General features: G+C 44.3%; 1 protein-coding gene across 1 annotated transcript; it reads left to right on the forward strand.

Annotated features, from left to right (window-relative positions):
* Positions 1 to 403: 403 nt before the first annotated feature.
* LOC144374476 (uncharacterized) lies at positions 404 to 7,758 on the forward strand. Its single transcript, XM_078037291.1, has one exon. It carries the CDS (start codon positions 1,401 to 1,403, stop codon positions 2,316 to 2,318), a length of 918 nt encoding a protein of 305 aa, XP_077893417.1. The 5' UTR covers positions 404 to 1,400; the 3' UTR covers positions 2,319 to 7,758.
* The last annotated feature ends 7,919 nt before the right edge of the window (positions 7,759 to 15,677 follow it).

Genomic DNA, 15,677 nt, shown 5'->3' on the forward strand with positions numbered 1-15,677 from the left:
ACCTAGAAGAAGTGGATACATTTCTAAATAAGTTGTTCTGAGGATTCGGAATGTGTGGATGCAGAAGAAAGATCTGCCAAAACTGAATCAAGAGGAAAAAGAAAACCGAAGCAGACAAATAACTTGCAGTGAGATAGAGGAGATAGAGAGGTAGATTAAAAGACTTTCACGGGCTAGGGTTGTGGCTCAGTAGTGAGCGCTTGCCTAGCATGCATGAGGCACTGAGTTTAATTATTAGCACCACATATTAATAAATGTGGGTTAAGGTGTGCCAGGGTGTACTGTGAAGCCATTCAACTCTTAAAGGCACCTGGAAGAAAGAAAGAAAGAAAGAAAGAAAGAAAGAAAGAAAGAAAGAAAGAAAGAAGGAAGGAAGGAAGGAAGGAAGGAAGGAAGGAAGGAAGGAAGGAAGTGAAAGACCCCAGCCTCAAAGCCTTAAGCTTAATGTTAAGAAATATAACGTTTTGCTCTGCAGTCACAAGATGCTTCCTCCTAACCGCAACCCATGCCCCACACCCCCCATGTTGTAACCCATACGTTAATACCCTCATGTCAAAACCGCAAGATGTCCCAGACAGTTAAGAAACCACGAGATGTTCCAGAGGGGCAGACTTGAGCAAAAGAGGACAAAAATAGGAGCACATGGGTGGGGTCTCCAAACCCACTCTGCCCCCTGTGACCACTTTTAGGGGAGCTTGAGAGGGGGCCAATGAAATAGCTGATACTGTGCCAAGCTGTCATGGGGGGGCCAATGAAATAACTGTTACTGTGCTAAGTTGGAATCTTATCCCTTGCAACCTATAAAAATCCTGTAACCCCGAGCCCATGCATGCAAGCTGCCTAAGCCACGGCTGAGGTTCTGCTTTGCATCCATAGGCGCCTATGTGAATAAATTCCTCCTGCTGATTGCATCCAGTGACTCGCGTGTTCCATTCTGGGTTGGGGTCTCGGGGGTCTTTCATTTGGGGGCTCGTCCGGGATCACCGGAACGACCCAGACCCAAATCCGGAGGACACTCGACTTCACTGGGAGGTAAGCCGGCAAATACGAGCTCTCTGTCTCTATGTTTGTCTCTATGTTTAATGTCTTGCGCAGCGTCTGTATTCTGAAGTCTACGCGTAGCTCAGTATCTGAAGGCAGCTTGAGAAGGAGCTAATTTGAGGTTTAGCTCGGACTTCTCCCCTGCCACCCTGGGAGACGTCCCAGGGATCCGAAGGGTCCATTTTTTCGGGGCCCCCAGTGTTTCTGAAGGATACACTGTCTTTGTAGGCGAAAGAGAAGTACTAACTTCTCCCAAGCCATCTGAATTCGGTTTCTGCCGGCACCGCGCAGCGCTCGTCCCGTTCGGTCTCGTCTTTGTACTACTGTGTCTGTCTGTCTACTTTCTGTCTGAAAGAAATATGGGGAACACCCTAACTACCCCTTTGAGCCTTACTCTAGATCATTGGCAGGACGTCCAAAAGCGCGCAAACAACTTGTCCGTGACGGTCAAAAAGAAGAAATGGAAAACTCTCTGTGCCTCAGAATGGCCTACATTCAATACCAGCTGGCCTCCTGAAGGAACCTTTAACATTGATTCTATCTTACAGGTGAAGTCTCGAATCTTCATCCAAGGTCCTCAGGGACACCCTGATCAAATACCCTATATTATTACTTGGGAAGATTTAGCTTCCACGCCACCCTCCTGGGTAGCTCCTTTCTCTCCTCCTAAGTCTCCTTCTTCTTCTTCTCCCCTCGAGCCCTCTGCCCCTCTCCTTCCAGTTCCTCCTCTTCTACCCCCTCAAACCTCCCAACTTTACCCTGTTCTCGACAAATCTGAAACTTCAACTAAGCCAGGGGCAACACCAAAGAAGGTTTTGCCACCAGAAGACTCAGCCCTAATTGACCTGCTAGCTGATGAGCCTCCTCCTTATCAGCCCCAGCCCTTGCCAGCCCTTGGGTCCAATCCACCTTCCTCGGAGGAAGAAGAAGATGACCAAGAGGGTCCAACAGCCAGTGCTCCCCCAGATCCATCCCCCATGGTGGGACAGCTCCGAGGACGACGGGATCACACTGCACCAGGGGACACTTCTAGAGTTCTCCCCCTGCGGCAAATGGGGGGTCCCAATGGCCAATATCAGTATTGGCCATTCTCAGCCTCTGACCTTTATAACTGGAAAACTCATAATCCTTCCTTTGCTAAAGACCCTGTAGCTTTAACCTCTCTGATTGAATCTATTCTAGTGACTCACCAGCCAAGGAGAAACAAAAAGTTCTTTTGGAAGCTCGCAAAAATGTACCAGGGGATGATGGGCGACCTACCCAACTCCCAAATTTGATTAACGAGGCTTTTCCTTTAACCCGGCCAAACTGGGACTATACCACTGAAGCAGGTAGGAACCACCTACGTCTCTATCGCCAGTTACTCATAGCGGGTCTCCAAGGAGCAGGGCGTCGGCCCATTAATTTGGCCCAGGTAAGACAAACTATTCAGGGAGCAGAGGAGAGCCCAACAGCATTTTTAGAAAGACTAAAGGAGGCATATCGGAGGTTCACACCCTTCGATCCTGATAGTGAGGATCAGAAAGAAAATGTCTCTATGACATTTATTTGGCAATCTGCCCCAGACATCAGAACTAAGTTGCAAAGACTGGATAATTTGCAGGATTTCTCTCTAACAGATTTGCTGAAGGAAGCAGAAAAGATATTTAACAAGAGAGAAACTCCAGAGGAACAAAAGAATAGAATCAGGAAGATGCAAGAAGAACGAGACCTTAAGCTTAGAGAAGAGTCAGACAAAAGGGAAAGAGAAAGTGATCGAAAGCGTAACAGGGAACTAAGCAAAATATTGGCCACTGTAGTTCAGGCAGGACGTCAGGGAGACAAAGTAAGTCAGGACAGGGAACGGAGCAGACCCCATGTAGACCGAGACCAATGTGCCTACTGTAAGGAAAAAGGACACTGGGTAAAAGACTGCCCAAAGAGACCCCCCAACCCTAGAAGAGGTGCAAATCGGGCCTCGCAGTTACTAGCATTAGATGAAGACTGAAGGAGTCAGGGCCAGGAGCTCCCCCCTGAGCCCCGGGTAACCCTACAAGTAGGGGAGCAACCTGTAACCTTCCTAGTGGATACGGGAGCCCAACACTCAGTGCTGACGCAAGCACCAGGACCCATAAGCCACAGAACAACATGGGTCCAAGGTGCCACCGGGAACAAACCATACCGATGGACTACCGAAAGAGAAGTACACCTTGCCACAGGTAAGGTTTCTCATTCGTTTCTACATGTGCCTGATTGTCCGTATCCACTACTAGGAAGAGACCTGTTAACCAAATTGAGGGCCCAAATTTATTTCAAGGACGGGGGTGTCTCTATTACCGGGCCAAACCAGACCCCCTTGCATGTATTGACTTTCAAACTAGAAGATGAATACAAACTTTTTGATAAGTCCTCACTACCTATTAAAAACATGGACTATTGGCTTAGTTCCTACCCGGAGGCCTGGGCAGAAACTGGAGGAATGGGAATAGCTAAACAACAACCTCCCATAGTCATACAGCTAAAAGCCACTGCAACTCCTATTAATATTAAACAATATCCTATGTCAAGGGAGGCCTACCAAGGCATCAAGCCGCATATCAAACGCCTCCTAGATCAAGGCATTCTAACATCTTGCCGGTCGCCCTGGAACACCCCGCTGCTACCGGTCAAAAAGCCAGGGACTAATGATTATCGACCGGTTCAGGACTTAAGGGAAGTTAACAAAAGGGTAGAAGACATTCACCCCACAGTGCCAAATCCCTACAATCTCCTCAGCACCTTGCCTCCGACCCATACCTGGTATACTGTTTTGGACCTAAAAGATGCCTTTTTCTGCCTAAGACTGTCTCCCCAAAGTCAGGCCCTTTTTGCATTCGAATGGAAAGATCCCGAGGAAAGGGTTTCTGGACAGCTGACTTGGACGAGACTACCACAAGGATTTAAAAACAGCCCAACGCTCTTTGATGAGGCTCTGCACCAGGACTTGGCTGAATTTCGGGTAAGACACCCTTCCTTAATTATGCTTCAATATGTGGATGATATCTTGTTGGCTGCAACCTCCAAAGAAGACTGCCTAACAGGTACGAAAGAATTGTTGCAAACCTTGGGACTACTGGGGTACAGGGCATCAGCAAAGAAGGCCCAAATCTGTCAGACAAAGGTTACCTATCTTGGCTATGAACTTTACGATGGTCGGCGCTGGCTGACAGCTGCCAGGAAAGAGACTATCTCAAATATACCAACTCCCCAGAGTCCCAAGCAGCTGCGGGAGTTTCTAGGAACCGCAGGTTTCTGCAGACTCTGGATTCCTGGGTTTGCTGAGATAGCAGCCCCCTTGTATCCACTGACTAAACCAGGTATTTCCTTTACCTGGACTGAGGAACATCAATTGGCATTTGAACAAATTAAATTGGCTCTTTTATCGGCCCCCGCCTTAGGTCTGCCAGACATTACCAAGCCTTTTGATCTGTTTATAGATGAAAAACAGGGTTATGCAAAAGGGGTTCTAACCCAAAAACTGGGACCCTGGAGGCGCCCTATAGCCTACCTGTCAAAGAAATTGGATCCAGTGGCAGCCGGATGGCCACCTTGCCTCCGGATGATAGCAGCTGTGGCTCTTCTGATTAAGGATGCCACCAAACTGACTTTGGGACAGCCATTAACCCTATTAACCCCTCATGCCATTGAAACCATAATTCGCCAGCCACCCGACCGCTGGATGTCAAATGCCCGGCTCACCCATTACCAGTCTTTGTTATTGGATACTGACCGGATCCAGTTCGGCCCCTTGGTGACATTAAATCCAGCAACCCTCCTGCCGCTCCCGGAAAAAGCAGATCCTCACAACTGCCAGCAGATTCTTGCAGAAACACAGGGGACCCGGCCAGACCTCACAGACCAACCAATGAAGGATGCAGAGCTAGTCTGGTATACAGATGGAAGCAGTTATCTGCTCAATGGAGAACGACGAGCAGGAGCGGCCATCACCACTGAATCTGAGGTAATATGGGCGAGTGCGCTTCCGGGCGGGACGTCAGCTCAGCGGGCAGAACTGATAGCTCTGACTCAAGCCTTAAAGCTGGCAGAGGGGAAAAAGCTAAATGTATACACAGACAGCAGATATGCTTTTGCCACTGCTCATATACATGGGGAAATTTACAAGCGCCAAGGATTACTAACCTCAGAAGGAAAAGAAATCAAAAATAAGACTGAAATATTAGCTTTACTTAAAGCTTTATTTTTGCCTAAGAAATTAAGTATCATGCATTGTCCCGGCCATCAGAAAAAAGACACTCCAGAGGCCAAAGGGAACAGATTAGCAGATGAGACAGCCAAGAAAGCAGCTCTAGGGCCACAGCTCTTAATAATGACTCTATTGCCCCAACAAGTAGACCCACCGCATGCTAACCACGAAGAACAATGGGTCTATGAAGACAAGGACTTAAATGTCATACAGAGACTGGGGGCTACCTACAGCCCAGAGGACAATACCTGGAAATATCAAGGAAAGACTATCATGCCCCTTAAAGATGCAAAACAACTAGTGAAGTCCCTACACAGACTCACACACCTTGGAGCTAAAAAGATAAAAGAACTTTTAGACCGCGGGGAAGGTACTTTATATCTCCCAAACAGGGATCAACTTCTTCGCCAGACAGCAGAAAATTGTCAAGCATGTGCCCAGGTAAATGCTGGTAAAAACAAGATTGGAATCGGAATTCGAATAAAAGGGCATAAACCTGGAACCCATTGGGAAATAGACTTTACTGAAATCAAACCAGGTATGTATGGCTATAAGTATCTTCTAGTTTTTGTTGATACCTTCTCCGGATGGGCAGAAGCATTCCCGACTCGACATGAAACTGCTAAGGTGGTTGCAAAGAAATTATTAGAAGAGATTTTTCCCAGGTATGGGGTACCTGGGACAATTGGATCGGATAACGGGCCTGCCTTCGTTTCCCAGGTAAGTCAGATGGTGGCCAATATATTGGGGATCAATTGGAAATTACATTGTGCTTACAGACCCCAAAGTTCAGGACAGGTAGAAAGAATGAATAGAACTATTAAGGAGACCTTGACCAAATTAACGCTTGAAACTGGCACTAGAGACTGGGTACAGCTCCTGCCTTTAGCCTTATATCGGGCCCGAAATACCCCAGGCCCACAGGGACTAACCCCATTTGAGATTCTGTACGGTGCCCCACCACCTGCTGTTAACTTTTATGAAACTGAAACCTGTGCCTCCCTCGCCCCATCTATGCAGACTCATTTGCGTGCCTTGCAGCTGGTTCAGAACGAGGTCTGGAAGCCTTTAGCCGCAGCATACAAAGAGGAACTTAAAACCCCATCGCTGCCACATCCCTTCAAAGTCGGAGACACCGTCTGGGTACGCAGACACCAGAGCAAGAACCTTGAACCACGGTGGAAAGGACCCTACACTGTCCTGCTGACGACTCCTACTGCAGTCAAAGTGGACGGCATCTCTGCTTGGATCCACGCCTCTCATGTAAAGACTGCTCATCCACTGGAATCCACCAGCACCTCTTCAGGATGGAAATTGCAGCGCACTCAAAACCCGCTAAAGATAAGACTCACTCGCTGCTGACTTTATTCACTGTATGTCTAGCTCTCCCCATGTCAGCTGCCAGGCACCACTTGTATAACCCCCCGCACCCCCGAAAGTCCCAGACAGTTGGGGATCCTAGAAGCCGCAGTACAGCAAGATCTGAGGGCAATAGAAACCTCTGTAACTGCTTTAGAAAAATCTTTAACCTCCTTATCAGAGGTAATATTGCAAAATAGACGGGGTCTAGACTTATTGTTCTTAAAGGAAGGAGGGCTTTGTGCTGCCCTAAAAAAAAAAAAATTGTTACTTTTACACAGATCATACAGGGGTAATAAGGGAATCCATGACAAAACTCAGAGAAAAGACTAGATGCACGGGAAAGATCCCTGCGGAGCTCTCAAAGTTGATTTGAAGGCTGGTTCAATAAGTCCCCATGGCTGACTACTCTATTATCTACTATAGCTGGACCCTTGATTATCTTGCTGTTGATTTTAATGTTTGGACCCTGTATTTTTAACAAATTGATGCAGTTTATAAAAGACAGGCTTTCTGTAGTACAAACCATGGTCCTTACCCAGCAATATCACTTGCTTCAACAACAGGCTGAATCTGAACCCGAACAGGCAGATCTATGGATATAAGATTATATCCCTGATAAAAGAAAAGGGGGGAATGAAAGACCCCAGCCTCAAAGCCTTAAGCTTAATGTTAAGAAATATAACGTTTTGCTCTGCAGTCACAAGATGCTTCCTCCTAACCGCAACCCATGCCCCACACCCCCCATGTTGTAACCCATACGTTAATACCCTCATGTCAAAACCGCAAGATGTCCCAGACAGTTAAGAAACCACGAGATGTTCCAGAGGGGCAGACTTGAGCAAAAGAGGACAAAAATAGGAGCACATGGGTGGGGTCTCCAAACCCACTCTGCCCCCTGTGACCACTTTTAGGGGAGCTTGAGAGGGGGCCAATGAAATAGCTGATACTGTGCCAAGCTGTCATGGGGGGGCCAATGAAATAACTGTTACTGTGCTAAGTTGGAATCTTATCCCTTGCAACCTATAAAAATCCTGTAACCCCGAGCCCATGCATGCAAGCTGCCTAAGCCACGGCTGAGGTTCTGCTTTGCATCCATAGGCGCCTATGTGAATAAATTCCTCCTGCTGATTGCATCCAGTGACTCGCGTGTTCCATTCTGGGTTGGGGTCTCGGGGGTCTTTCAGAAGGAAGGAAGGAAGGAAGGAAGGAAGGAGAAAGAGAAAAATGCAGTATTATTGACATTCCTTTCCTTCCTCAAGGCTGAGTGAACTGTATCCTCTGCTCTGGGTGGAGGCCAGGGGGATGGGCTGTCATCCAGGCCACCAGGCCTGTAAGTCATACTTGATGTCTGTATCAATTGTTTTTTTTCCTGTGATCTTGGTTCCAAACAGAAAATTGTCACCCCATTCTCATCAGTGGTGCTGACCCTTGTAAGTTGTAATTTATAGTTATATTCTTAATGTTTTTTTTAAATGTGTGTGTGAAGCTATGTTCAAGAAAGGGATCATAGAAAGAGTGAAATATCTTAATCTCATTGAAGAAATGCCTTTTTGATTTCTAACAAATATTTATTTTGCCTTGTTATGGCCACGTTTTATTCTTGGTATGTGAATGTGAAGACTGACTAGAAATCCTGGAGTATTGCTTAACAGGAATGGATGTGAGGAAGGCCAGTTTTTGGGCCAAAAACATTATTGGTCCCAGTTCAGGGCCAGCATGCTGTAAGACATGTGACCGTCACATACTGTATACACTTCAATGTGCATGCCTGTCAAGGATTCTATCTGAACCACTTAGCAACGGTGGAAGCAGCTCGAGTAAAGGATTCACAGTCAGATGGTGTTAGTGGTTCAGGCCACAAGATGCCCATGCAGTGCTCTACCCATCTGGACCTGCTGGCTCTCAGCTTATTTTGCATGGCTATAACCCCATGGTTCCATGAGGAGACCAAAGGTCCAAATCTTCCTATCTGACTTATAGAATTTTCATGAGGAGGCAATGGAAGAATGAGCATGAAAGAGCTGCTACTGTTACTATCTTTATTGCCCATCAGCCCAACTCATATGTGTGAGCATTTTTATTCTTTAAAAAATCTGTTATAATTAGTTATGCATTAAAAATAGAATGCATTTTGACATTGTACACAAAGAGTACAACTTCTCATTAGCTATTTCATAAAGATGATTATTTTCAACTTGATTCTTCCCATACTGCTTTATCTTGTGGAAAGTGTGACCAATTTATTAAGTGAAATACTGCATTTAGTGTACTGGATTTAAATGATTCCCAGAATATCTTCCTTCACTGGGGCAAGTCTTATTGAGGGGCCAAGAAAAGGCTATTTTTCCAGGCACAGTGATGCACACCTGAAATCCCAGTGGCTTAGGAGGCTGAGGTGGGAGCATTGGGAGTTCAAAGCCAGCCTCAGCAATTTAGCAAGGCCCTAAGCAACTCAGTGAGACCGTGTCTCTAAATAAAATATAAAAAAGGCATAGGGATGTGGCTCAGTGGTAAAGTACCCATGGTTTCAATTCCTGGTATAAAAAAAAATGCTCTTGTACACAATCACATCTTAGTGTAAATAGGTTTTAGTTCAGGATCTAGGAATGGGCCATTCATGGGAACATTCTGGGTAGGCTGATAGAAAAAGGGTGGAAACCCTTCTTGGAGGATATATTTCTGGGAATGGGACACCTAGGTCAATGGTCATGAACATTTTTATGGCACATGATACTGTGAAAAATGAACTGCCAAAATGGTCACAGCAGTTTTTTCAGCCTTTGAAACAATAGGCTATCCTCTATAGCTCTTTCATTTGTGTGTTATCTTAATAAGATAGTTTTATAGGTTCAATATTATATCCCAGTTTAATAGGTGGGGAAATTGAGACCTGGAATAAATGGCATGAGATGCAAAGCTCATGATTTTTCCTGGCCTGAAGATCCAAATTCTATGAAGTTTAGTCAGGCTGGTATCAAGAGAGACCGCTTTTTTTTGTTTGTTTGTTTTGTTTTGTTTTAACTGTACCAGGCCATTTATCTGACAATGCAGCAACATTTCGCAGAAAGGAAGGGATACAATGCAATTCTATAAAAATATATCTCACCTGCTGTGTGTGAGGACTTAGAACTAATTCAATAAAAATTAGACATCCAATATGCCCAATGATAGAGGAGACAAATATGAGTGAGAAATTTCTTTCCTTAAAAATGGTGGAAGGAGGGGTAAGGACGTGAACATTGAGTGCCTACAACATGCCATGCATTTTACCTACAGAGTCTTATTTAATCCTTACAATACCCCAGTGGTTGGTTACTCTAGTTCCTTCATCAGTTCTGTTATATTTTCTAGTAGTTATTTCAAAGCTGTCATTCTTGACCCCATTTCTCTTTAAAAACCTATAGGTAGTTTAATCTCCTACTTAGTGGGGAAAATAGAAGCCATCAGATGGAAACACCTTCAACTTTTGACCACCAAACCTACAAAGTTATGTGTTTTCATACCCACAACATTGAAATATCCTGTCAGGGGACGCACTCTACTTCCTTGAGATTTCCTATGCTATTTCATGATAGTGAAATTTATTTCTCCACTTAACAGATCTCTTTTCTAAAATTAACTTTAGGGCCTAACTGAAAGGGCCTAAAATGATATTTAGGGCCTAACCTAACCTGTGTCACACTAAATATCATAAAATGTTTTATGATATTTAGCTAATTTGGCTCTAATATTTTTCTAAATTTTCACTTCATATTAATTATATGTTTACCATAGCAATCTTCTATAGACCCCAGTTTTTTTGAGGGCGGTTGAAATAACTTGATCAAGTCCCTGTTCTTTTTCTCAGCCAAGAAAGGAAATACCAATTCTGTTTTTCAGTTTGATAGGATGTAAAACCCTGGGCTGACCATTCACTTTATGTCTTATGTGAGTACAGCCCTGCTTCCCTGGAGTTGTGTACTGTGTGACCCAGGAAGCCTTATGTGGCAGCCCTGGGTGAAATACTCCATAGAGAGCCTCCAAGTCATTGATTTGATGTGTTAAGGAACTACTATCTGCCCAGCACTGGACTTCGTGTGTCTGTGTTGGGGTGGGGGGTATAAAGAAAGTCTCTATGGGTAAGTTATATGTCTTTTGATGGCAATATATGTGGAAATACAGGGGTGTTAAAAATTTTGGGGAGTCCCTAAGCAGTCACTTCCCTTCAGACTGTACCTGCATGGGGTATGCAAATGCAGGCCTTGCAGATGTGCCCTGGTCCAGTTGCATTGGTGTACCCAGGACTTGTAGGCTTCTCTCCCAATACCATGGCCTTGGTCACCTCGGTCTTCAGAGTTTCTCCACTGCCCCTTCCCACTTGCTCTTCCTGTTGGAAAAATAACTGTATGTGGTTCACCATTCCTGCCCCAGTGGCATCTCTGTGGTCTTCAGGCACATCTTCTGTGGTCTCCGAGTCAATTTATTCTTCACACTCATCAGATCAATCTCATGTATCCAACAAGACTGATTGACTTCTAGGTGGTAAGCAATGTATTCAGTTACGGATTCTTCAAAGAACAAGACACTCTCCCTGCTCCCTTAGAGCTTTTGCAGTTTAAGTAAACAAATATTTAACTGCCCTCTACCCCAGTTTCATAAATTAGGACTTTTACAGTTGTGGTATGTTCTAGTCTGATATAAAAGTTATTGTATTTTTATAACAGAGAGGCCTCACCTAAGCTGGATCACACTGAGGACAAGTGTCATCTGGGTCAAGGGATGAGAGGGTGGGACAGACTTTCAAGAAATGAAAACACATGGGCAAAGACCTCCAGGTAGTAGGAAGCTTGATACATCTGAGGTCTGGAGAATCAAGCCTGTGTGGCCCAACTGCTGGAGCAAGGAGCTAAGTAACATGAGATGATGCTGGAGGGGTGGCCATGCCCAGAGCATGTAGGGTTTGTCTCATCAAAGTGAGGCTTTGACACTTCATTTCAAGGGTAAGGAGAAGCCACCAAAATGTCTCACATGGGGGAACTAATGAGTGGGAACATTTCCCTGTTTAATCTGATGGGATTGTAGGCTTAAAAGTGTGTTTTATTACTACTGTTTTTCTCCTGCTGTCCTTTGAGATATAGTAACAGTCTGAAGAGTGTAGAATGGAGTGAGTTTCCCTCAAGAGAGGTAGTGAGAAGACCCAAGAGGTGACTGAGAAAGAAGGAAAAAAGAAGGCAGGGAGATTGGTGGAATGTGGAGATGTTTAGGTAGAGAAGGGCATTTGGGCTCACTCATTTATTCAACTAACCTTTATTAGGCATTTAATAGATTGCAGACCCTGAAAAAGACACTGTTAATGTCCTTGACATGGCATAGATGGAAGGAAGGGCAAAGGGACAATTAAGTCAGATAGAGACTAAGGCTTCATACATAATATAAGAGTTGAGTTGCATTTGGAAGGAAATACAGGAATTAGCTAGAGCAAGGCCTGGGGTAGGTATATATGTGTGTGGGAGGGATATGCATGAAGTTGGCAGAAAATTTTAGGGGGAAGAATCAGTTTGGATGGAGGTGTTCAGGAATAAAACAACACAGAGGCTTTGGAACAGAGAGAATGGGAATGGATTCTAGAGAGGTTGTGGAGGAGGGAGCAGCTCACAAAGGGTCTTTTGTGCTATGTTTGAACTAAGTGCTGGGCACTGAGCTAAGTGCTGGCATGTGTTAACTTGCTTAATTCTCATAGTAACACCTGGCAGAAGCATTATTATTATGAGCACTCCTACTTTATACATGAGAAAACAGAGTTGGCAGATTGTCAGAAATAATAAAAATAAAACTGAAAATGACTAACACTACATAGCCATGTGTTGTAGATTAAGAAAAAAAATCACATCTAATTAGAAACACTGAAGATGATAACAATTGAGTCAAAATATTAGGCTCAATAGAAATAATGAATCTCCAAAACTGAAACCACAATGATCTAAATGGCACATTAAAAATTTTATAAATAACTAAAACTCGATGAAAGGATAAAGTTTTCTTGCCAAAATTTACGACTGAAAAAAATGACCCTGAGGATTTCGACTCAAATGAAACATAACAGAACATTTACAGTGGGAGAAGGATACTTGGTAAAACTTTACATGCTAAAGTAGATTGAGCTGGGTGCAGTGGCACATGCCTGTGATCCCAGCAGCTGAGGATGGTGAGGCAGAAGGATCATAGGTTCAAAGCCAACCTCAGCAACAGTGAGGCGCTAAGCAATTCAGCAAGAGCCTGTCTCTAAATAAAATACAAAATAGGGCTGAGGATGTGGCTCAGTGGTTGAGTGCCCCTGATCAGTCCCCAGTTACCCTCCCCCATCGCAAATACATAAAGTCAACTGACACATTTTTACTACAACATTCAGAAGGAAGTTTATTCCAATAGAAAATGATTTTTCTAGTGCAAAATTTAGAAATCATTTAGTTGTGTTCTATAAAACAATAAATATGGAATGAAATTAGCTTAGTGGAGTTAGCTCTGGAAGAATGAAAATGTTTATGTATCTATATAAATTCCAGATAATGTTAGTTGTTAGGTCGGTGGCAGCGACTTGGTGGCAACTTCGTGGCAATTTAGAACAAAGCAGCCCTTGCTGCTTTGAACATCAATCAGATGCTGGAGGAAACACCTGTCAATCAGCCAGATCTCCTGACTAACGCCTGTCAATCAGCAGGACCCCCTGGCCAATCCTGGAGTTCAGCCAACTCCCCTGACAAACTCCAAGGGGGCAAGGGACCCTAGAGACACCTTTTCCTGTCCCAAGCCCTTCCCTTCCTGCTGTAAGCCCCATGAAAGTCCAGTCCGGTGGAGCTTCCACTGACTCTCTCCTCAGACCCTTCCCCTGTGCCTTCTGTGGGTCTGATCCAGTTCGGCCGGAAGTGATATCTCAATAAAGCCTGTTCAGCGGCCCTTTTAAATCTGCCAACTTTGGTTGCTGCCTGCCAAGCCTGATCTGACAAGTATCTCCGTGGCCATGGGCTCTTTTGCTCTAGCAGCACTGGCTCTGCCTTACTGACTGCTCTCTGCCTCGCATGATTGTCACCCACAGGCAGGCCTCAGTTCACCCACCAACATCCTGGGAACTCTCATCCCAACAGATAGATCTGACTCAGAAATGCAGCCAGACCAAGCAAGATAGTGACGCTTTGGTTTTATGTTCCTGGGAGTCATCCTCTTTTAGACACAGTCCAGGTTGCCACCAGCATCTTGAAAATTGAAGTCTAGAAGTTAAGAGATGACCAGGGGTGCAGGAAAGAGGGACTCACAACTTTCCCATGCAGCTGGGACAGAGGATGACTGGATGGAACATCTGTCTCTGCCTCTCCAGTGACCAGAACAAGCGCCTTCACTGTCTGGGCAAAGGGCTGAAGAGGTAGGGCCATCTCCTTACAGTGTGACAAAGCAGGAGAAGTGCTTTAAAGTTGTCCTTCCCGCGGTTCTCAGGGGCAAGAACTCCAAATGCGCCCGCACCAACGCACAGGTGGCATGTGCGCCTGCGCAGTCAGCTGCGAGGCCAAGTGCGCCTGCGCGGGTTTCTTTTGAAGAAGGCGAAGGCTGGCAATCTTTGACTGGGGTGTCTTGTGGAAGGTTGACCACGGTGGAGGAATTTGAAGGTTCTGGTTGTGTGTCATGTAATGGTCGAGTTCAAGAAGGCAAAGCCCCTGCATTTACCCTAGTTACAAAATGCCGCAGGGCCCTGGGTGGGTCAGGGAGGTTTGGGGAACCTAAAGACCATAGACCCTAATGGGCACAGCGCCTCCTCCCCCCGCAAGGGGAGACCCAAACATGCCCATCTGGCAACAGTCTTTGGGGACGAGAAGTGTTGGCAAGTTGAACAAACTTTTTGCACACCTGTGCCACACAACCGCATCACTAAGGCACTGGGGTCCAACTGGAAGTAGGAGTTCTGCGAGGTAGGGGATCCAGGGGAGGATTCTTTCACTTTAAAAATTTGTTACTTTTGACCATAGGATAGTGAAAGATGTAATGGCCCTTTTAAGCACCCTTATGATTAGGATATAAGTTGCACTGCTGTTTCTGTTTTGAGAAAAAGTGGCACAACCTCTGTTTTGGTTCCTAGAATAGAACCAGAAATATTTCCAAAAGGGCCTACTATATCTAGTTTCAAGTCAAGGTAGAGAAACAAAGCAGGGGCAGTCCCTCACCTCATGTTTTCCAAATTTGATTTTTATAGTGATATTTGGAAGTTAATATTTACCTAAATCTGATTTGCATCATTCCTTATTTCTGTTTATGTCCATATGTATTTTGGGGTATGGAATTTGGAAATGATCTTAATTAAGTTTGTGTCTTTCCTTTTCACCCATGCAATAAGCAAGTATTTGTTGGATTTGATTGAAATATATTAGGAAGCTATAGGTGGAAAAATCACCACAGCAAATATGTTGTAAAAGAAAAAAAAAAACGGAAAAAAAACCTTTTATTTCATTTGATGAAATTGTGAAAACTGAGTGGAAATTTATCATTGTATTTGTTTTCATATGAAGTGAGTATTTAGTCTTTGGTAGTCTCAAACTAATGTCCAACGCAAGTGATTATATTTTATAGTGTCATGAAGTAGGACACAGACCATGTTCTCATATGGCTAGTTCAGTACTGTATATTTCTTACTTGTGAGTTTTCCAAAGCTGTAGTCCATTTCCCTCTTTATAGATCTGACTCAGAATTATGGTGTTTCCTTGATTCTGAAATACATTTTATAGACAATGTAAAAATATGCACATATTAAAAAGCAAGGTTATATTCACCCCAATCAGCTTATTTTGAACAATGCTGGAAAAATAAGATTTGTTGTAAAAACTCAGAAGCAAAGGAATATCTAAAATGTTTACAGTATCAGGTTTCAGTGTAGTTTTCAAACATAATTTCCATAATTATATGCTGGGAATTTATTTTGTTGTTGATACAATATGAGTTATAAAGTTCTTTCTTGGAAGGTTTGGTTACACAACTTCACTTTGTGAATTTAGAATGCAAAAGGAATCTTAATAGACTAATATAAAAGAAA

The sequence above is a fragment of the Ictidomys tridecemlineatus genome, unplaced genomic scaffold, assembly GCF_052094955.1.
Source record: "Ictidomys tridecemlineatus isolate mIctTri1 unplaced genomic scaffold, mIctTri1.hap1 Scaffold_712, whole genome shotgun sequence".
In the NCBI taxonomy this organism is placed as follows: domain Eukaryota; kingdom Metazoa; phylum Chordata; class Mammalia; order Rodentia; family Sciuridae; genus Ictidomys; species Ictidomys tridecemlineatus.

Coding starts and splice junctions, on each gene's coding strand:
- LOC144374476 (XM_078037291.1), top strand. CDS start 1,401: ATGGGGAACACCCTAACTACCCCTTTGAGCCTTACTCTAGATCATTGG.